The 23,800-nt window shown below is 41.1% G+C and overlaps 1 protein-coding gene across 4 annotated transcripts in view; it reads left to right on the top strand.

Moving 5' to 3' along the window:
- FER (FER tyrosine kinase) overlaps window positions 1-23,800 on the top strand; it is a 424,757-nt gene that overhangs the window by 82,607 nt on the left and 318,350 nt on the right. For all 4 annotated transcript variants that reach the window (XM_084629253.1, XM_084629251.1, XM_084629254.1 and 1 more), the window contains one exon: window positions 19,556-19,739. In XM_084629253.1, coding sequence (XP_084485379.1) covers window positions 19,556-19,739 — 184 coding nt within the window. The remainder of the gene's footprint in view (window positions 1-19,555; window positions 19,740-23,800) is intronic.

Below are 23,800 nucleotides of genomic sequence, written 5' to 3' on the forward strand. Positions count from 1 at the left end.
TGTTACGTAGGAGTGCAACCTAGATGATCATATTGGTCCATTCTGGCCTTAAAATGTATCACTTGAGAGTAAGGGTCAACACTGGTCTATTCCTTTGCCGAAATGGGGCCATAGTTTGATGATTCCTGGGATATTTTGGATGAAATGTAAAGAATATGATGCTATTAGACTGTCTTCTAGAATTGAAATCCACAACTGTGTCAGCCGGAAAGAGGTGTTAGACAAAAATCCCCCAAAATTGTTTTGCTATGATTTACTGAGGAAAACTGTGTAAACTTTCCCTGCCATTCTGCAGCAGCAGTCGGTCAACTAATACTTTTCCTAGAACTGTACACTAGCCTGCTGTGCTGACATTGATGCTGCTGAGTAGCAGAGTAAATAAAATGAGACATGTTAGCTTATGCTGTTTTATAGAAGCACATCAAAATTAGGGCTGTCAAGTGATTAAAAAATCGTGATTAATCATGAGATTAAACAATAATAGGATACCGTTTATTTAAATGTTTTCTACATTTTCAAATATATTGATTGCAATTACAACACATAATACAAAGTATACAGTACTCACTTTATATTTTTGATTACAAGTATTTTCACTGTAATAAAACAAAAGAAATAGCATTTTTCAATACACCTAATACAAGTACTGTAATGCAATCAATTTATCATGAAAGTTGAACTTACAAATGTAGAATTACGTACAAAAAAACTGCATTAAAAATAAAACCATGTAAAATTTTAGTCTGCAAGTCCACTCAGTCCTATTTCTTGTTCAGCCAATCGCTCAGACAAACAAGTTTGTTTACATTTAAAGGAGATGATGCTGCCTGCTTCTTCTTTATAAAGTCACCTGAAAGTGAGAGCAGGCATTCTCATGGCACTGTTGTAGCTGGCATCGCAAGATATTTCCATGCCAGATGCACTAAAGATTCATGTCCTTATATGTTTCACCACTGTGCTAAGGGACATGTCCATGCTGATGATGGGTTCTGCTCGATAACAATCCAAAGCAGTACAGACTGATGTATGCTCATTTTCATTATCTGAGTCAGATGCCACCAGCAGAAGGTTGATTTCCTTTTGTCGTGGTTTGAGTTCTGTAGTTTCCTCATTGGAGTGTTGCTCTTTAAAGACTTCTGAAAGCATGCTCCTAACCTTGTCCCTCTCAGATTTTGGATGGCATTTCAGATTCTTAAACCTTGGGTCGAGTGCTGTAGCTATCTTTAGAAATCTCACATTGGTACTTGCTTTGCGTTTTGTTAAATCTTCAGTGCAAGTGTTCTTAAAAGGAACAACATGTGCTGGGTCATCATCCAAGACTGCTATGAACATGAAATATGTGGCAGAATGCAGGTAAAACAGAGCATGGGGCATACAATTCTCCCCCAAGGAGTTCAGTCACAAATTTAATTAACACATTTTTTTTTGGCGAGTTTCATCGGCATGGAAGAATGTCCTGTGGAATGGTGGCCGAAGCATAAAGGGGCATACGAATGTTTAGCATATCTGGTACTTAAAAACATTGTAATGCCAGCTACAAAAGTGCCATGCAAATGCCTGTTCGCACTATCTGGTGACATTGTAAATAGGAAGAGGGCAGCATTATCTCCTGTAAATGTACACAAACTTGTTTGTCTTAGCTGTTGGCTGAGCAAGAAGTAGGACTAAGTGGAATTGTAGTCTCTCACGTTTTACATTGTTTTGTTTTTGAGTGCAGTTATGTAACAAAAAAAAATCTACATTTTAAGTTGCACTTTCACGACAAAGCGATTGCACTACAATACTTGCATGATGTGAATTGAAAAATAGTATTTCTTTTATCATTTTTACAGTGCAAATATTTCTAATAAAAATATACACTTTGGTTTCAGTTACAACACAATAGAATATATATGAAAATGTAGAAAAACATCCAAAATATTTAATAAATTTCAGTTGGTATTCTATTGTTTAACAGTGCAATTAAAACTGCAATTAATCGCGATTTTTTAAAATTCACGATTAATTTTTTTGAGTTAATCATGTGAGTTAACTGTGATTAATCGACAGCCCTAATCAAAATTAAATGTTCGTCAAGAAGCGGATAAATTTGGCAGGAAAAATGGGTTTATTTTCAAAGCTTCTAAATTAGAAAAAAAAATTTTGAAAACTATGAAAGAGTTGTTGAATTTAAGAATGTTACCTGATTAGAGTTTGAATTTTTTTTTATTGCATGGGTAACTTGATCTGCTTCCACTGAATTTTGCCATTTCCTCAAATATTACTGTTGCTGTTGCATTGAAATTCAATTGAGATTAATAATATGCTTTCAGTGGTTTCTGACAGTTTTGTCTTTCCTCTTATTACGATACACTACTTTTTAAAAGCAGCCAAATAGGTGTGTGGTGAATATTAAAGGACAGAAATAATATATTTACACCTCCAAGCATCTTTTTCAGATTTAGATTTTTTTCAATTTATACGTTTAAACTATACGTTTACTATACTATACGTTTAAAGTTAGTCTGCAAAACATGCTTCAAAACATTATCTTGTTTTAATGAAGGTTTTTATGTTTTATGCAGTTAAAATATGAAATATTTGTTTTTATTTGAGTTAGCTGTAACTTTTTTTTTTTTTTTTTTTTGAAAGAACATGTTTTGTGGTAGACTTGTATTGGTAATTTCTGCATAAAGTCAATGTTTGACTACCTTGGAACATATTTTTGTGACTGAACGGAAACCAGAAAAAACCTGTACTGTATAGGCAGAAAATGCATTCTTTCTGAAATCTGTATCTTACTCTGTTGGTTCAAATCTGTGGAGTCATTGGAACATAAAGATTGTTGTAGGAGATGTCTCCAGACCAGTTGCTGTGCTCTGGTAATGACCATTATATGATGACTCAGAAGAAAGTGAAAATATCTGTAATGCACCTAGTGAATTGTGCAATGCTTTACAGATTGGAAAAGTCCTTTCCTAGACCCTGAGGTTGATGAAATCTAATACTTCAGGACATAAACTTAGTACCTAGATATCTTAAATTTTGTGGCTCCATATCATAGCGACTACAGAAACATAAGGTATGTTTTTGTTAAGAAGGAAACTATTGCAGAAAAATTAATGAAATTAGATGATTGTCCTGGTTGTCCTTGGAAGGGCTTAGTGTGTCCACGTAGCAGTGTTACCCTCAATCGTTAGTTTGGTGCATCCACATGCAGCACCTCTTATATCCATGGTTCTGGGACTCCTGAAGGACTCATAACATAATTCCCTGAACTGGTGCTGGAAGCCAGGTCTTTTAGGTTAATTCTAAACATGAGGCCCTGCATTATGGGATGGAATTAGGAGGACTGGGTAAGTTGGCATAGCTTCTCTCTTTGGCTTCGCATCCATATTGTGAAGATGATGCTATAGACTTCACTAGGTTAGCTGCAGCTCAGCTGAACAACTCATCCCAAGCACTGTAACCAGTGGATATTACCAGTGTTTATTGTATTATAGTTCTTCAGTATGGACCCAAGTTATTGTACAGGCATTACAAACTCAAGGTGTTTCAGCCTTTGGTTTGTTGCCTTTTTGACTTAAGTAGAGAGAGACCTAGAAATCACAGGAAATTAGATATGGAAAAGGTTATCTACACCCCCATATCAATTCATTCTTGAAGTGCATTTTCTAACCTGTTTAAAAAAAAAAAAATCCGAGTAATCTGGCTTCCATCATACCCCTTGAAAATGTACACTTTATTAGCTTTCAAGATATTAGCCAGTTGTTCAGATCCAGCCTCAAAGTGTCCTAATGACCAGCTGTGGCATGGAAATCCAGTGGCAGAAGGAAATGCCTCAAATATATAACCCTTTAATCATAAAAAGAAAAGGAGTACTTGTAGCACCTTAGAGACTAACAAATTTATTTGAGCATAAGCTTTCGTGAGCTACTGCTCACTTCATCGGATGCATTCAGTGGAAAATACAGTGGGGAGATTTATATACACAGAGAACATGAAACAATGGGTGTTACCATACACACTGTAACCAGAGTGATCACTTAAGGTGAGCTATTACCAGCAGGAGAGCAGGAAGCCTTTTGTTGTGATAATCAAGGTGGGCTATTTCCAGCAGTTGACAAGAACATCTGAGGAACCGTGGGGGGTGGTGGGGAGAAATAATCATGGGGAAATAGTTTTACTTTGTGTAATGACCCATCTACTCCCAGTCTCTATTCAAGCCTAACTTAATTGTATCCAGTTTGCAAATTAATTCCAATTCAGCAGTCTCTCGTTGGAGTCTGTTTTTGAAGTTTTTTTTGTTGAAGAATTGCAACTTTTAGATTGACAGAGCCAGGAGAGTACCCAGAAGTCACCTACTATAGGACAGGCCCAACAACGAAAATAACAGAATGCCACTAGCCATCACCTTTAGCCCCCAACTAAAACTTCTCCAACGCATCGTCAAGGATCTACAACCTATCCTGAGGGACGACCCATCACTCTCACAGATCTTGGGAGACAGGCCAGTCCTTGCTTACAGACAGCCCCCCAACCTGAAGCAAATACTCACCAGCAACCACACAACAGAACCACTAACCCAGGAACCTATCCTTGCAACAAAGCCCGTTGCCAACTGTGTCCACATATCTATTCAGGGGACACCATCATAGGGCCTAATAACATCAGCCACACTGTCAGAGGCTTGTTCACCTGCACATGTACCAGTGTGATATATGCCATCATGTGCCAGCAATGCCCCTCTGCCATGTACATTGTTCAAACTGGACAGTCTCTACATAAAAGAATAAATGGACACAAATCAGACGTCAAGAATTATAACATTCAAAAACCAGTCGGAGAACACTTCAATCTCTCTGGTCACTCGATTACAGACCTAAAGTTTGCAATATTACAACAAAAAACCTTCAAAAACACACTCCAACGAGAGACTGCTGAATTGGAATTAATTTGCAAACTGGATACAATTAACTTAGGCTTGAATAGAGACTGGGAGTGGATGGATCATTACACAAAGTAAAACTATTTCCCCATGTTTATTTCCCCCCACCCCACTGTTCTTCAGACGTTCTTGTCAACTGCTGGCAATGGCCCACCTTGATTATCACTACAAAAGTTTTTTCCCCCGCTCTCCTGCTGGTAATAGCTCTCCTTAGGTGATCACTCTGGTTACAGTGTGTATGGAAACACACATTGTTTCATGTTCTCTGTGCATATAAATTTCCCCACTGTATTTTCCATTGAATGCATCCGATGACGTGAGCTATAGCTCACGAAAGCTTATGCTCAAATAAATTTGTTAGTCTCTAAGGTGCCGCAAGTACTCCTTTTCTTTTTGCTAATACAGACTAACACAGCTGCTACTCTGAAACCCTTAATCATAATCCCTTGTTCTTGGGATGAAGCAACCAAAATTAGACCTATTACATTAGATAATAAAGTACCATTGTTTTATATAAAGATTTCTTACATACACTACATATATAAATAGTTTCAGTATTGTTTCTCTGTCTTTTTAATGTACCAGGATGTTGCTTATTTTAACTGCTGTTACACACTGGGAAGACAGTCAGATCCTGTAAGTTCCGAACCTCGGAAATTTGAGGCATTTCAGTTACTTTTGTCTTATTATCACTATTGTCTGTTGCAGTCATGAAGATATAGTAAATATTCTTACATAGAACTTGAGGAAAACTTTTTATCATGTTTGTTTGGCAGGAACAGTAAAAAAAAAAATTCTGTGGGGAACAATTAAATATGCATTTAATGGTTGGCTTGTTTTCTGATTTCTTGTGTGAGAGATTTATAGGTAAGGAGGCAATAAACTCACTCCTGTTTATACTTTACTTGCTGGGTTTTTTTTTTCAGAGTAACAGCCGTGTTAGTCTGTATTCGCAAAAAGAAAAGGAGTACTTGTGGCACCTTAGAGACTAACCAATTTATTTGAGCATGAGCTTTCGTGAGCTGCAGCTCACTTCATCGGATGCATACTGTGGAAACTGCAGAAGACATTATATACACAGAGACCATGAAACAATACCTCCTCCCACCCCACTCTCCTGCTGGTAATAGCTTATCTAAAGTGATCATCAAGTTGGGCCATTTCCAGCTCAAATCCAGGTTTTCTCACCCTCTGCCCACCCCCACACAAACTCACTCTCCTGCTGGTAAGAGCCCATCCAAAGTGACCACTCTCTTTAAAATGTGTATGGTAATCAAGGTGGGCCATTTCCAGCACAAATCCAGGTTTTCTCACCCCCCCACCCCCCTCCAAAAACCACACACACAAACTCACTCTCCTGCTGGTAATAGCTTATCCAAAGTGACCACTCTCCTCACAATGTGTATGAAAATCAAGGTGGGCCATTTCCAGCACAAATTCAGGTTTTCTCACCCCCCCACCCCCTTTTTTTCAAAAAAACACACACACAAAAACTCTCTCTCCTGCTGGTAATAGCTTATCCAAAGCGACCACTCTCCCTACAATGTGCATGATAAGGTGGGCCATCTCCAGCACAAATCCAGGTTCTTCCCCCCCCCCCCCCCCAACTCACTCTCCTGCTGGCAATAGCTCATCCAAACTGACCACTCTCCTTACAATGTGCATGATAATCAAGGTGGGCCATTTCCAGCATAAATCCAAGTTTAACTAGAACGTCGGGGGGGGTGGGGGGGATAGAAAAAAACAAGGGGAAATAGGCTACCTTGCATAATGACTTAGCCACTCCCAGTCTCTATTTAAGCCTAAATTAATAGTGTCCAATTTGCAAATGAATTCCAATTCAGCAGTTTCTCGCTGGAGTCTGGATTTGAAGTTTTTTTGTTGTAAGGTAGCGACCTTCATGTCTGTAATCGCGTGACCAGAGAGATTGAAGTGTTCTCCGACTGGTTTATGAATGTTATAATTCTTGACGTCTGATTTGTGTCCATTTATTCTTTTACATAGAGACTGTCCAGTTTGACCAATGTACATGGCAGAGGGGCATTGCTGGCACATGATGGCATATATCACATTGGTGGATGTGCAGGTGAATGAGCCTCTGATAGTGTGGCTGATGTTATTAGGCCCTATGATGGTGTCCCCTGAATAGATATGTGGGCACAGCTGGCAACGGGCTTTGTTGCAAGGATAGGTTCCTGGGTTAGTGGTTCTGTTGTGTGGTATGTGGTTGCTGGTGAGTATTTGCTTCAGGTTGGGGGGCTGTCTGTAGGCAAGGACTGGCCTGTCTCCCAAGATTTGTGAGAGTGTTGGGGCATCCTTCAGGATAGGTTGTAGATCCTTAATAATGCGTTGGAGGGGTTTTAGTTGGGGGCTGAAGGTGACGGCTAGTGGCGTTCTGTTATTTTCTTTGTTAGGCCTGTCCTGTAGTAGGTGACTTGTGGGAACTCTTCTGGCTCTATCAATCTGTTTCTTCACTTCCGCAGGTGGGTATTGTATTTGTAAGAATGCTTGATAGAGATCTTGTAGGTGTTTGTCTCTGTCTGAGGGGTTGGAGCAAATGCGATTGTATCGCAGAGCTTGGCTGTAGACGATGTGAATTGGAATTCATTTGTAAATTGGACACTTAATTTAGGCTTAAATAGAGATTGGGAGTGGCTAAGTCATTATGCAAGGTAGCCTATTTCCCCTTGTTTTTTTCTATCCCCCCCAACCCCCCGACGTTCTGGTTAAACTTGGATTTATGCTGGAAATGGCCCACCTTAATTATCATGCACATTGTAAGGAGAGTGATCAGTTTGGATGAGCTATTGCCAGCAGGAGAGTGAGTTTGTGGGGGTGTGTGTGTGAGAAAACCTGTATTTGTGCTGGAAATGGCCCACCTTGATTTTCATACACATTGTGAGGAGAGTGGTCACTTTGGATAAGCTATTACCAGCAGGAGAGTGAGTTTGTGTGTGTGGTTTTTGGAGGGGGGTGGGGGGGTGAGAGAACCTGGATTTGTGCTGGAAATGGCCCACCTTGATGATCACTTTAGATAAGCTATTACCAGCAGGACAGTGGGGTGGGAGGAGGTATTGTTTCATGGTCTCTGTGTATATAATGTCTTCTGCAGTTTCCACAGTATGCATCCGATGAAGTGAGCTGTAGCTCACGAAAGCTCGTGCTCAAATTGGTTAGTCTCTAAGGTGCCACAAGTACTCCTTTTCTTTCTTTTTTTTTTTTTTTGTTGGCCTAGTGAAAGTGATGTCAATTAAACTGCAGTGCTCTTGCATTTTTTTATTTTATATCTAACTGCAGAATCTTGATGATGGAGGCTGATCAGTAACTTCCACAGAGTTCACCCCTTGTCACCAACTTTTATAAGGTTTACGGTTCTAGTTCAGTTAAGATTGTTTGGATGTGATTTGCTTTGTATATCAGTAAAAAATATTTTTTTTAAAGTCTCTTGAGTTCTGTCCTTGTGGAAGCCCAGTGAAGCTGAACTCAACTTGGGAACCAAATGTGTTTAAAACACAGTGCCTCTTTGGGTCATGTACTAGCATTTTCTCAGGAGAATATATGAATTGTCAAAGAGATAAATTATATAGTATCACTTAGATGTGCATAACACTTTACAAAAGACTTAGTTTAAACAGATTCCTATGCCAAGGAGCTTCTAGGATAAATTGAATGGCTGTAGTACAATTACAAAATGAGGCACAGGGTTGACTATGACTTTGTTCTCAACCAATGGTGGAAAGCTAGGTGAAATAAGTGAATTATAAAGAGAAATTTGAAAATGGAGATAAAGGATTTTAGGCACTTGGGAATCAGGAGATTTCTCTCAAAGGTGGGAAGCAGTGTGGAAAAACATAGCATATGAGAAGGAACAATCTTTTCTCAAGAGAGTACTGTTAGTTATAGAGGACCCTCTTCAGGTTTTGGGATTCATGTTCCCTTGAATAAGTCTAACTTAACATGCTTAGGATAATATTAAAAAACAAAACAGCCTAAAATATTTTTGACACAAACTTTCGATTTTATTTGAAACTAACGAGAGAAAGCCGTACACTTTTGCACTAAGGTTAAAAGAACACCAAATGAGAAATTGCATTTTTTCCTGACTTTTGTATTTGAAATAGTTTAAGATTACCCCTTAAGATCAATATCTGCTTTTCAAAGAACTCTTGTCAGTCCATGCCAACAATGTGATTACAATATACTCCTTGGTCTTGTGTATTAAACAGTGTGAGAGTCTTCACTGGTATAGCATTAATACCTTGTTGTTAGCTTATTTTGTTGAGCTCACCCTAATATTTTTTCAGATTACCCGTATCGTGACACTTGAATCGTCAGTTGCTGGCTCCCATTAGCAAACCTAATATGGAAAAGCATTGCATAATATTTTCAGTTTATTCTAGAAATTATTTCTCTTAGCTACTGCTGCCAATAATTTATTTTTGGGACCCAAGATATCTTAATAATTTTGAGCTAGAGTGCAGTGACTCTATGGAATATGCATGGGCTGAAAAAAAATGTAATACATGATACGTATACAGTTATTCACACAGAAATAAAGTAGTGTTTTGTTAATGTTATGCTATAAAAAGAACGAATTGCCAGGATATTAGAGAGACAAAGAGCTTGTCTACACTGGCAAGTTTTGTTGATGAAACTAATGTCGACAAGGAAAAATCGACAAAAGGAAAGTTGCCAAAGTGTTTATATTTGCTCCCTCTGACAGATCATGTCCACATTCGGGACACCTTTGTTGACAGTGAGAGGAATGCACTGTGACCATCTGTTGCTAGGTGTTGTGGGAATGCGGAAATGGAGTGCGGCGCATCCTGGGATGTGCAAAATGTACCATCATGCACCGCTTTGTCTCACCCCTCCAAAGGTTTCTGGCTTCCTTTTGTGCCATTTTTCCAACTGTCAGTCTTTCGTAGTGCCCGCCAGCATCTGCAGCGAGAGAAGATGGATCCTGCACTTCTCTCCTATGTGCTGTTAGCTGTCGTGAGGACATCGCGCATGGCAGCACAGTTGCTCAGAGTTAATCGCAAAGTTAGGAGAGGATGAATTGTAGGCACCTGAGTGTGATATTGACGGTAGCAGCTTATCAGTGCTTTGTGCATTCACAGGGCAGCTGCATAAGGCAGACCGTCACTTTTGGGCTAGGGAAACAAGCACTGATTGGTGGGATTGCATTGTCATGCAGGTGTGGGATGATGACCAATGGGTACAAAACTTTAGGATGTGTAAAGCAACCTTCATGGAGCTATCTTCCGAACTGCAGTGCAAGGACACCAGATTGAGAGCTGCCCTTTCTGTAGAGAAGCGAGTTGCAATCATTGTGTGGAAACTGGTGAATCTAGACTGCTACCGGTCAGTTGCAAATCAGTTTGGAGTAGTGAAGTCCACTGCTGCGGCAGGGCAGTAAATCGCATTCTGCTGCATAGGACCATGTCTCTGGGAAATGTGCATGAAATAGCGAATGGCTTTGCAGAGATGGGTTTCCCTAACTGTGGTGGGGCGATTGATGGCGCACACATTCCAATTTTAGCGCCAGACCACCTTGCCTTTGAATCCATCAATAGGAAGGGATACTTCCCCACAGTGTTGCAGATGCTTGTGGATCACTGAGGACGTTTCACGGACATCCGTACAGGCTGGTCTGTAAAGGTGCATGACGCACGCATCTTCAGGAATTGTGGCCTGTACAGAAAGTTGCAGGCGGGTACTTTCTTTCAAGACCATAGTAATCCTGGGAGACCCAGCTTACCCCTTACAGCCCTGGCTCATGAAACTTTACACAGGGCACCTGGACAGCAGTAAGGAGCATTTTAACAACAGGCTGAGCAGATGCATGGTGGTCGAGTGTACCTTTGGCCGTTTGAAAGCTCACTGGAGGTGTCTCAGTGGCTAGACCTTACCGAGAATAATATTCTCGTGGTCATAGCTGCGTGCTGCACTTTGCATAATCTGTGTGAATCTAAGGATGAAATGTTTGCTCAGGTGTAGAGCACTGTGACAGAGCACTTGGTTGCACAGTTTGAACAGCCAGATTCTAGGGCTGTCAGAGGAGCCCAGAGGGCTGCTATTAACATCAGAGAGGCTTTGAGGAACTATTTTGACAATGGGGGCAGTAACACATCTGCTTTGGAGTTGCTTCCCTGGTGCATCCATGTACAATTTTGGGGCCCAATGCTTTAGAAGCCTGTTCCCAGAGTGAATTGATTGCTATATGCTTTTGTAGAACACACAATAAAAACGCTGTACCATTAATACCTTAGCCTTTATTTGTTGTTAAAAAGGGTAAAACCTCACAACTGTGTGTAGCTCCAAGCTGTGAGGGGGGTGGAGTGATGGGGAAACTCAAGAGGGTTGTGAAGTGAAAAGGAATGTGTGGGCATGGAGGGGGGTGGGGGTTGGCAAAGAATTGTGCATCTGCATGTGCTGAAGTGGAGGTTGACCACGGATCTGCACAGTCTGCAGCGGTATTAAAGACTTGAGCATCTCTGTCTGATCCTCCATAACTTTTATCATCTGCTCTGTCACTTGCCTAGCAAAGCAGCATTCTCTTTTCTGTCCTGCCTTTTGGCTTCCCAGCACTCTTTGCGTTCCCTGGTCTGTCTTTCATCGCGCTGCAGCACCTCCCGGAATATATCGTCTTTGCTGCGCCTAAGGTTTTTTGTTATTTGCCAAAGCCGGTCCGCGGGGGTGTGTGGCGTGTTCTTAAAGGTCTGTGCAGAACAGAAGAGGGATTGTTACATTCCAGTGAATGATTGAAACGTTTTAGTAAAAAGGGTATTTTGGTAGTAGAAATCACTTTCTTTCTCAGACTCTAGGGAGGCACACAGCTTCACGAGCACCCCAATCATTGTGAGGGTCAGGAATGGGGGGAAGACAGTTGTGCTTACGGACAAAAGGTTACGGCTTGCAGGGGAGTTGTGCAGGGAAGTCATTCTAAAATTATCCCACACTTTTTCACAGGCGGCCAACCTGCTGGCTGACATTTCGCTGCTGCGGGTGACCAGAGAAACCAGGGCACAGATGCTGAATGCTTGCAGCTTTCACCCTGGTCTATATACAGCTCAACTATGTGCCACTTTGATCCCAGCTCCAGTGATTGCTAAATGGCATGGTACAGTTTCCTACAATGGGGGAACTAACAAGGTTGCAATCCCTTGGAACCTGCGACAGAGGATTAACAATTACCTCTTCAAAACTTTCCAGAGTCTTTCTCTGAAGGATTCCCTGCAGGTCTCTATGTCTGTCGACACCCTGCTTGACCATGCAGATTAGCTACACAGGACAATGTCCAGCTCACAGAAAACACTACCTGCCTCCCACGTTTCAATTTCCTACACAAGCCACAGCAACTTACCCTGCGTCACATCTGCTTCCTGCTCCCTGTTGAGCACTTCTGGAGTGGAGAAAAGTTCCTGGCTGTCTGCCCCACCGGGCGACACTGCTGTGAGAACCACATGCTCTTCTAGCTCAACTTCTTCATCCAGAATTTCAGTCTGCGGGTTACCCCCTCTTTCTGCTGCCTGCGAAGTATCCACGGGGCTATTGGCGATGGAGGTGGGGTCACCACCGAGGATAGCATTCAGCTACTTATAGAAGCGGCAGGTCTTATGTGCAGCATTGGAGCGATGGTTCACCTCCCACACCTTAAGGTACGCCTGCCTCAGCTCCTTTATCTTCGCTCTGCACTGCTGCGTGTCCCGATCATAGCACTTTTCGCACAAGCCTCGAGAAATTTGCCCATACGTGTCCCGATTCCTGCGGGTCACTCGTAGCTGCGACTGAACAGACTCCTTTCCCGATATACTGATCAGATCCAACAACTCAGTGGTGGTCCAAGTGGGAGCGCGTTTGGTGCGACAGCCAGCCATGCTCATCTGGGAAGCCAGCAAGCAGGAAATGAGATTTAAAATTCCTTGGGCTTGCAAGGGGGAGGAGCGGGTTGGCTGCAGGGCAGCGGAGTTCAAACTGCTGACCAGAGCAGCAGCATGGGAATTGTGGGTTACTTTCTGGAGGCCAGTAAAACTGGAAAAAAAAACCCTGTGGTGTCTATGCTGCATGTTTGTCGACAATAAAGAGAGGGGAAAAGAAAAAAGTCTCTCACAGGGTGGAAGTTTTTTGTTGCCAAAACTAGGCATTTTTTTCGAAAAAGTCACATTGCAGTGTGTACGTTACCACCGTTTTGTCGCCAAAAACTGGCTTTTGGCGAAAAAACTAGCCAGTGCAGACAAGCCCGAAGTGTGTGAAGCAATCTTTTATTGGAACAACTTCAGCTGGTGAGCGAGACTAGCTTTCGTGTTTACCTAGAGCTCTTCTTCAGGTCTGGGAAACATATTCAGTGTTACAGCTAAATCCAGTGTGGAGCAGATAGTTTAGCATGAGTTGTTAACACATTTCAAGGGACCATTCAAGGTGAAGAGGCCCATTAACACCCTTCCAGTCATAGGGAGGAAAGGAAGGGGTGGGGGAGGCAGCTGGTAGGAGTTGTTAGTGGGTTAGAGATTGTTGTAAATAAGCCATAAATTTCGTGTCTCTCTCTCTATCTCTCCAATTCATGATTTTTAGTGTCCAGCAAAGTTATGAATTGAAGCTCCCAGGCTTGTCTTTTGAAAGTGTTGTGCAGGTTTTCTTTGGAGATGAGGACTGACAGATCAAATATGGATTGATTACAATGCAGGCTTGGGATGACAATCAGCGGCTGCAGAACTCTCAGATCCAGAAGGTCACTTTTTTGCATTTGTGCACTGAGCATCGTCCAGTCTCTCAGCTCAGGCACAGGAGATGACTTTCCAAAGTGCTGGGGGGTTCTTGATCACCGGCCCTGCCCCAGGCTTCACCCCACTCACTCCTTCCCCCAAGGCCTCACCCTGCCTGCTCCTGCTCCACCCTTGCCCCACCTCTTCCTGCCCAGTTTTGCCTCCTCCCTCAAGCGTACCACGTCCTAGCTCCTCCGATCTCCACTCCCAGTCTCCTGCATGCCGCTGCACGATTGTGGTGGGCAGGAGGTGCGGGGAGGGAGGAGGAGGTGCTGATCCATGGGGCCCACTGGGAGGCGCTAGGGGAGCTCATAAGGGGGCTGCTGGTGGGTGCTCAGTACCTACCGTTTTTTCTCTGTGGGTGCTCCAGCCCCAAAGCACCTACGGAGTCAGTGCCTATGAGTTCAGGTACAGTAATGTGAGAGCTGCATTGACAGTGGAGAAGCAAGTGGCAATGACACTGTGGAAACTTGCAATGCCAAATTGCTACTAGTCATTAGGAAATCTATTTGGAGTTGGAAAATCCACTGTAAGTACTGTTGTCAAACAAGTGTATGGGAGTCATTAATCATCTCCTGCATCTCTTGCAACGTGCAGGACGTAGTAGATGGATTTGCAGCAATGGGATTTCTGAACTGCGATGGATTGACAGACTGCACATATATTCCTATTTTGGCACCAAACCACCTTGCCACAGAGTACAGCAGCAGAAAGGGCTACTTTTCTATCGTGATGCAAGCATTGGTGCATCATTGACATGAGTGTGGGCTGGTCAGGGAAGATGCATGACTCTCGCATCTTTAAGAATACGGAACTTTTCAGAAAGCTACCAGCAGGGTCTTTGTCAACTGTTGGATTACCATTGGGAATGTTGAAATGCCAGTAGTGATCCTGGAGGGCCCAGCCTGCTGTTGCTACCTTAGTGCATGAAGCCATACACTGGCCACTTCGACAGCACTCAGGAGAGATTCAGCTACTGGTTCAGAAGATGTAGAGTGCCAGTTGAATGTGCTTCAGGTCGATTGGAGGGATGCTGGGGTTGTTTACTCACGAGATTTGACGTCAGTGAGAAAAATATTCTAGTGGTTATAACTGCTGTGTCCTGCGTAATATTTGGTAAGCAAAGGGAGAAGTGTCTGTTGGGGTGATGGTGGAGCAGCTGCCTGCTGAGTTTGAACAGCCAGACATGAGGGCAATTAAAAGCGCTCAACGTGGAGATATACAATGCATGGAGTCTTTGACATACTGCTTTAACAGTGAGCCATGGTAATGTGTTTTTTGTTGTAAAGTGCTCTACCTGGCCCTGCTGTTCTTTGGGGCCTGGTAGGAGTTATGTGGTGCTTGATGTACATGTCTGAATATAAAACTGTCAGTGCACCTATTTAATTTTGTTTGAGAGTGGTCCTATGAGTTGTGTGACACTGTGCATTAATAGGTAATTGGTTGCTTTCAAATCTGCTAAGCACTTGGCAGAATATGTTGTGAATTAATAAAGATGAATTATGTTCCAAATTATAGCGTTTTATTCTGTAAAAATATTCAGTGCCAAAATAATTGTGCAATTTTACAACAAATACATTAATACAACTGATGAAGGGGAAAGTACATTGATATCCATTTCAGCTACACATACACTGGCCTTTGAAAGCCATAGTTGATATATGTGAAGCTATGATTGTCTTTAATATCCCCTGGGGTACAGTAGTAGGGTAATGCCGTGGCCCAATGCCATAGGGAATGTTAGGGGTGTGTGTGGAGAAGTCCGGAAAAGAGTTCTCAGTGGGCTGCAGAGGGAGCCTGGTGAACCTGTAGACCCACAAGAGTCTGCATTGTCTGTGTTTGCTGCCTGAGAAACCCCATTATGTCCTGGTGCATCTCCCTCTCTGTCCTGGGCCTTTCTCCTCTCCAGTCTTTACTTTTCTAGGCTGTCTGCAGTGTTTAAATAGTTTTGATTTAAATCTATCCATCCTCTCAAGATTATATTGCAGAGTAGTTGGATTGGAGATTTTGTGTGTAAGTGCCGCATTAATGGTAAAGTTTTATCTGTTCATTGTTGCATGATACTGCATACACATGATATACATTTTGCTAAAGAGAAAAAGTTTCTGTAACTGAAAGCTTAATTGGACCTGAACTTTGTAACAACAAAGAATATATAAGCCTTAAGTATTAGTCCGATGTACATCATCGTGTAGCTGAATTGAAAATAGAAGTGACAGTTTCATAACATTTTAATTAGCTGCGGAAATGGTATAAGTGACAGAACTTGTCTGTTCTTCTAAAGGTTTTCTGTAGCATCCATCACCATATTATGTAAGTACTTGTCACTTTTTGATTTGTATATTTAACTTTATGTAACAAATATCGCACTGCAGAGTGTAGGACTGAATTCCTTGCCCCATTGATGTCAATGGGAGTTTTGTCAACGACTTACATGAATTCAGGATTTTGCCATATGAACCAAATAGTTCAAATCTGGAGAAATGCTGTACACATGAATTCTTTTCTTGGCAGTGGTAGGTGCAGGTACTTAGCACCTCTCCAAGTTTGAGCTTTAACTTCTAGCTTTTGGTGAAGTATAAAAAGTTATAGGAAACAAAAGAGAAACAGGAGAATCTGAGTCACTTTCTTGCATATTAACATACATTTGCTGATATGGTATGTCTGCAAATACAGAACTAGAACAAAATTTTTCACATAGTTTATTTTCTGAGACTCAGGTTCTCTGAACTGTTTGCTTTTTGACTTAATGTAAAACTCAAGTGTACATTTTGAAAGTGAGCTGAATATGTTAATGGTTGTAAAGAAATTTAATTCAGTTTCTCTGCTGTTTTATTCAGAGTAAATATTAGGCTCTAGAAGGCATAGGACCACAGAATGTATAGTTGTAAGGACTGGAATGATGCTGAGACCATTTGCCATCTTTAATTTTTGAAATAAAATACTTTTTAAAAATAGTGGACTACCATGTTGTACAGTATGCGGTTTATACCATATGTAATAAACACTTGAAAAGTTCATAATGAAAACTGAAATAATTGACTTCCTAGAATAGTTTAACAAGCACTCCAGATTCTCATGCAAATGTCAAACTTGCATAATTGAATTTTGCCAGCTTTATTATAATGTTTATAGCACAACATATTGTATATACAGTTTATTACTATAAACATTAAACAGATTTGTCAACAAGTGATGGCAATAGAATTGTAATTAGATCTGTTTATGAAATTAATTATACTGATAAAGAGAACTTGGATGTTTTCCTCACTGCTAATTGACAAGTTGATCAACTGTGCATGTTGCTTCACTGAATTCTATTGGTAAAAGAAATTCAATCCAGATATAGTGTTTTAGTTAAGTTCTTCATATTAATAGTGAGTCCAAAAGCTGTTAGTTAAAAGTTGAGGGCGCATACTAATAGTGTGATTTATTCTGAAATGAGTTGTGATGTGTCATAGAGGTATAATTTATGGAAAACAATTACATATCTGAGTTAGAGATGAAAGGAATAAATTTGTCCTTTGTAGTAGTGTTTGAGGGTGTTTTAGTACTGAGGGTCTCTGCAGCAATGTGGTTGTGATGATTAACACAAATATGTTCAACTGTGTGCTTTTGGTTGTCATGGTGCATTGGGTGGATAGCTGCGCATGTATATATAATTTGCATATAGCAAAATATTGGTAGTGTGGCAGTTCTGTATATGGAAACTATCAAAAGAATGTTAGGTATTTTGATTTCTATGTTGTTTTGCGAAGGTGTTCTCCTTTTCCAAGAGATGTACAGTGAATATAACAGTTACAAAAATTAAAAACAAATGCCTTCTGGTTTTATGTTGCCAGCGGAATACAGTCATTCTCTGGTTGAAGCATAAGAGTATGTCTGTGCTATGGAGGCTTTACTGGCATAGGTCGGCTGCCATAGCTATGCTGGCATAATCCCATAGCGCAGATGCAGCCTATATTGACCCAAGATATTTTTCCATTGGTTTTGGAACACTGCCTCCCTGTGTAATGATACCTATGTTGACAGATTTCAGAGTAACAGCCGTACACTTTCCACAGTATGCATCTGATGAAGTGAGCTGTAGCTCACGAAAGCTTATGCTCAAATAAATTGGTTAGTCTCCTTTTCTTTTTATGTTGACAGAAGCATTCTTTCATCGATAAACCTGCCTCTACACTGGGGTTAGTTCAAAATAGATAAGAAGCTCAGGGCTGTGGGATTTTTAGTACCCCTGACTGACATAGTTATGCTGACCTAATTTAAGTACCAACGTGCTGCTGCTACTTTTGACAAACGCAGCATCTAACGATTGTGACCCTGAGAAAAGTACTACAGAGGTATTCAGTTAAGAATGTGGACTCTGCAGAGTAGGAGTTCTATGCAAAGTGTAACTCGAACAATTTAATTTTTGGAGAGTTTAGCAATTCATTTGATCCTGATGTAGAAGGTGAAGTAGTTAGCATAGGTGTCTAAGATAAAGAGTTGACTAGTGAGGGTGTGGAGATGTACATGATTTCTGTTTGGTACACAGAATGCAAAGGGTTCATCTTGATCACTTTATAGCCTGAGAACTCTGTTCCTCCTACATGGAAAAAATAGGTAAGTAATTGGAAAATTTGTTTTATTACCTGAAAACAAATGATCTTTTAAAACAATTGTGCACAATTGCTGTCTTTGCAAAGCTGGGAAATGTGTTTCCACAGTCTGAATTTTTCTGGTTGGAGGCGAAGGGTTTTATTGATAGCTTTAGCACAAGCTTTGTTTATCCGTAAGATAGTGCTTTAAAAAAATGCATTATAATGGTCATGACCATTGAAGTTTAAGTGGCAAAATAATTTTCAGAAACTGTTTAAAAATATTACAACCTCAAACTGCTAGAAATGCAAATGTTGTTTTGTGGGTTTTTTTAAGTACTTTGAATTATGCAACCATAGTAGTTGACTCTTAGAGATTAATTATCATTTACTTAAGTATTGATAGTATGCTTGCCTCTGTACAAGACACTACTATTATAAAGGGAGTGTCACAAGTATCAAAACACTTGCTGCCTTGGAGAGGTTATATTCTAAAGCTCTGATCTTGAAATAAACACTGTATGGGTGAAGCTCTCTGCTTTCATGGAGCTTATTGCAGCATCTTGGCCTGAAAGAAAGACACACAAGACGGAACACTGGAGATGCACAGGAAAGTGCTCACTATAGTTAGTTTAAAGGGTCTTTAGGGGAGATTTGAATAAAGAATTCAGATCTGTAAACCGGAGTCTTTGGTTAGATCATTTTCAGTTGGATTTTTCTAGTGTGAAGGAAAGTTAATCTCTAGCTTCAAAAGAAGATAATGTGGAGGAAAAGTGATTTGGGAGACTTTGTAGGTATTGAATATTGTAGTAGGAAGTGGTGAAGCAGATTGAACATTGTGTGCATAGATTTGTCGTGTTTGTATACTTTTGTTATAGGCCATCAAATTATTGTAATTTTTCCCACATATTAGAAGGCAGCAGCTGCTAAGTTTTCATATACTCCTGTTAGGCTATACCTTTGAAAAGCAATCAGCCAAATCTTGCAGTTCTTAATCAAGACTTATTCACACAAAAGCCCACTAAAGTCATTTGGAGTTTTTGCCATGTTTGGTCATCAGTAAGAAGAGCAGAATTTGGCCCGATGTAAGAATTAAAAGAATTCTCAGGGTTAGTCTTTTTTTAACTATCTGCCTAAAGTTTTAGTGGTGCAAAAAGGGGTGAATTTGTCATTGATCTAAAATGCAATTGTGAATACTTAATTTCTGGTATTATTAACAAGCAGTGATCTTACAGTGTGCTGTTAAATCACTGTATGAATTTTCCCTTTTTCTTTTCCTTCAGGAAAGGAGACTGAAAAAGCCAAAGATCGTTATGATAAAGCCACTATGAAACTTCACATGCTGCATAATCAGTATGTGTTGGCACTGAAGGGAGCACAGTTACATCAGCACCAGTACTATGACACTACGCTTCCTCTGTTACTTGATTCATTACAGAAGATGCAAGAAGAAATGGTTAAAGCACTGTGAGATAATCTTTTCCTTTTTGCTTTTGCTTTGTAATATGATGTCAATTTTATTTAATATCCCATTTAATTTTTATTTTAGTCCTGTTAGAAAATAATAAACCAATGTTATTTATTACCAAATGGAATGGCCAAGAAAAGTCATTATTTGTTCTGGTGGCAGTTTTCTATAGAAAGTCCATTCAAATAAATGGGACTTCATGTTTTTCAGGCTTAAGGGACTATGTGGACATGTCAAAGACAGGGCATTTCCTCCTATAAACTTCTAACATTATTAGTTGGTTTGAGTAAATTCTCAATCTTCATTTTTAAAACTTTGAAATGAATCATTTAATTTAAACTCATATTTGCTAATCCTGCAGATGACCCTAATTTTGTTTTGTGATTTCTCCCTTTTCATCTTAGTCACAAACAGCAGTGTCAATTGCTGAGCACAGTGATTTGATGTCTATGTACTGTTTCTATCTACTTCATCGCTGTCCAGATTTCTCTCGATCTCATCTGGGATCACATGAAGTAGGAGTCAGAGTAACAGCCGTGTTAGTCTGTATTCGCAAAAAGAAAAGGAGGACTTGTGGCACCTTAGAGACTAACCAATTTATTAGAGCATGAGCTTTCGTGAGCTACAGCTCACTTCCTCAGATGCATATCGTGGAAACTGCAGCAGGCTTTATATATACACAGAGAATATGAAACAATACCTATTCCCACCCCACTGTCCTGCTGGTAATAGCTTATCTAAAGTGATTTCCAGCACAAATCCAGGTTTTCTCACCCTCCACCCCCCCACACAAATTCACTCTCCTGCTGGTGATAGCCCATCCAAAGTGACAACTCTTTACACAATGTGCATGACAATCAAGCTGGGCTATTTCCTGCATAAATCCAGGTTCTCACATCCCCCCCACCCCCATACACACACAAACTCACTCTCCTGCTGGTAATAGCTCATCCAAACTGACCACTCTTCAAGTTAAAATCCAAGTTAAACCAGAACATCTGGGGGGGGGGGGGTAGGAAAAAACAAGAGGAAACAGGCTACCTTGCATAATGACTTAGCCACTCCAAGTCTCTATTTAAGCCTAAATTAATAGTATCCAATTTGCAAATGAATTCCAATTCAGCAGTTTCTCGCTGGAGTCTGGATTTGAAGTTTTTTTGTTTTAAGATAGCGACCTTCATGTCTGTGATCGCGTGACCAGAGAGATTGAAGTGTTCTCCGACTGGTTTATGAATGTTATAATTCTTGACATCTGATTTGTGTCCATTTATTCTTTTACGTAGAGACTGTCCAGTTTGACCAATGTACATGGCAGAGGGGCATTGCTGGCACATGATGGCATATATCACATTGGTGGATGTGCAGGTGAACGAGCCTCTGATAGTGTGGCTGATGTTATTAGGCCCTGTGATGGTGTCCCCTGAATAGATATGTGGGCACAGTTGGCAACGGGCTTTGTTGCAAGGATAAGTTCCTGGGTTAGTGGTTCTGTTGTGTGGTATGTGGTTGTTGGTGAGTATTTGCTTCAGGTTGCGGGGCTGTCACCAACAACCACATACCACACAACAGAACCACTAACCCAGGAACTTATCCTTGCAACAAAGCCCGTTGCCAACTGTGCCCACATATCTATTCAGGGGACACCATCACAGGGCCTAATAACATCAGCCACACTATCAGAGGCTCGTTCACCTGCACATCCACCAATGTGATATATGCCATCATGTGCCAGCAATGCCCCTCTGCCATGTACATTGGTCAAACTGGACAGTCTCTACGTAAAAGAATAAATGGACACAAATCAGATGTCAAGAATTATAACATTCATAAACCAGTCGGAGAACACTTCAATCTCTCTGGTCACGCGATCACAGACATGAAGGTCGCTATCTTAAAACAAAAAAACTTCAAATCCAGACTCCAGCGAGAAACTGCTGAATTGGAATTCATTTGCAAATTGGATACTATTAATTTAGGCTTAAATAGAGACTTGGAGTGGCTAAGTCATTATGCAAGGTAGCCTGTTTCCTCTTGTTTTTTCCTACCCCCCCCCCCCAGATGTTCTGGTTTAACTTGGATTTTAACTTGAAGAGTGGTCAGTTTGGATGAGCTATTACCAGCAGGAGAGTGAGTTTGTGTGTGTATGGGGGTGGGGGGGATGTGAGAACCTGGATTTATGCAGGAAATAGCCCAGCTTGATTGTCATGCACATTGTGTAAAGAGTTGTCACTTTGGATGGGCTATCACCAGCAGGGGAGTGAATTTGTGTGGGGGGGTGGAGGGTGAGAAAACCTGGATTTGTGCTGGAAATCACTTTAGATAAGCTATTACCAGCAGGACAGTGGGGTGGGAATAGGTATTGTTTCATATTCTCTGTGTATATATAAAGCCTGCTGCAGTTTCCACGATATGCATCTGAGGAAGTGAGCTGTAGCTCACGAAAGCTCATGCTCTAATAAATTGGTTAGTCTCTAAGGTGCCACAAGTCCTCCTTTTCTTTTTATGAAGTAGGAGTGGTTCTTTAATTCAGTCAGTTTACATCTGCTCAAATGAGCAATAGAAAGGCAAAATATACCCCAGATGTTAGGCCTCACTCATTTCAACTTATGTGAGACAGTCTTGCTCAACCTCCATGGACTCTGAGCAATGAGAAAGTGACACGTCTGGTTCCCTAGGGACTTCTGCTCCAGTTTTCAGAAAGAGGCTTGACCTGCAGGACACCAGATTCTGATGAGAATCTTTTCTCTAGCCCTTATGCCTCCTGGTATGCCCCTAGGTTCCTGGGATGCAATAGACTTGGTCTGGACGCACTGGTTAGTGTAACAAGTAGTATATAAATTCCTTTAAATGTAAAATTCCGCCCAAAACTTTTTCCCATTGACTTCTTTGATCCTGGCCCGGAAGCCATTCTCACTGGTGCTTATAGTGTGTTTGTTTTGTTTGGCAAAAACAAAAAAACAACTAACAGCTGGTGGGGTGAGTCACAAGGACAAGTTTGAGGAATTTGGTGTTGGGGTTAGCGAGGAGAGCAGCTAATAGAATAGCAAAAGAAGGAAGAAGCCACCTGAAAAAAGTACCTGTTCTCAAGGACCATGGAGAGGACACTGTGGGATCCTTTAATTCTTGACAAGTTCTGAGCTTAAACTGCTTGCACGAAACAACTTGCTCCTTGATCATCATCTTTCCTATTCCTTGCTAATGTCTGACTAGAAAGAGGAATAGGTGAGGGCAAATTCCTGCTTCCTTAACTTGGTACAATAGAATTCTATGATCTCTGTAGGAAAGGAGGCAGGAAAAATCCAATTCTTGTCAGTGGTACCAACCTGGGGCCGTTTGGGGTATGTCTACACTGCAGTTAGACACCAGTGGCTGGCCCATGCCAGCTGACTTGGACTGTTTACCTGTGGTGTAGACAAAGGCTCAGACTGGAGCCCAGGCTCTAGGACCCTGCAAAGTAGGAGGGTCCCAGGGCTCAGGCTGCAGGCCAGGCTCAGAAGTCTACATTGCAATTAAACAGCCCTGCAGCCTGAGCCCTGTGAGCCTGAGTCAGCTGACATGGGCCAGCTGCCAGTGTCTAATTGCAGTGGGGGCATACCCGCTCCTTTCTCTCCCTGGGTCTTGTGGGAAGGTTAGCCGTCTGACCCAAATTAGCTAGCTACTTTTTGAGTTGTACTTCTCCATCAGCTGCTGGGAGTTTCTTCCACCTGGCTGCTCAGGATTTATCTACAGAGACCATGGAGAAATCGTTTTCTTAGTTATCCTAGTGTTTCAGATGCCTTCTGTTGTGACACTCTCTGTCATCAGTTTTTGCACTCAATCAGGTAATGGAGGCAAGTGCTGAGAAACAACACGTACCATGTACATTTCAAGTTTTAAAAAAATCCCTGATTGGGGTTCTTTCTTTAGAGACCTGATAATTGAAAAGTTCAGTAGTGGGTAAAATATGTACTTACCCCAATTGAGATACTATTAGGAAAAGTTAATCTAAAAATGACACCGCAGGGTTTCATGTTGATTCTATCAGTAACTCCATATCAAATGTGGGATTTTCAGAAGCACT

Source organism: Lepidochelys olivacea, assembly GCF_965140295.1.
Source record: "Lepidochelys olivacea isolate rLepOli2 genome assembly, chromosome: 5".
NCBI classification, from domain to species: domain Eukaryota; kingdom Metazoa; phylum Chordata; order Testudines; family Cheloniidae; genus Lepidochelys; species Lepidochelys olivacea.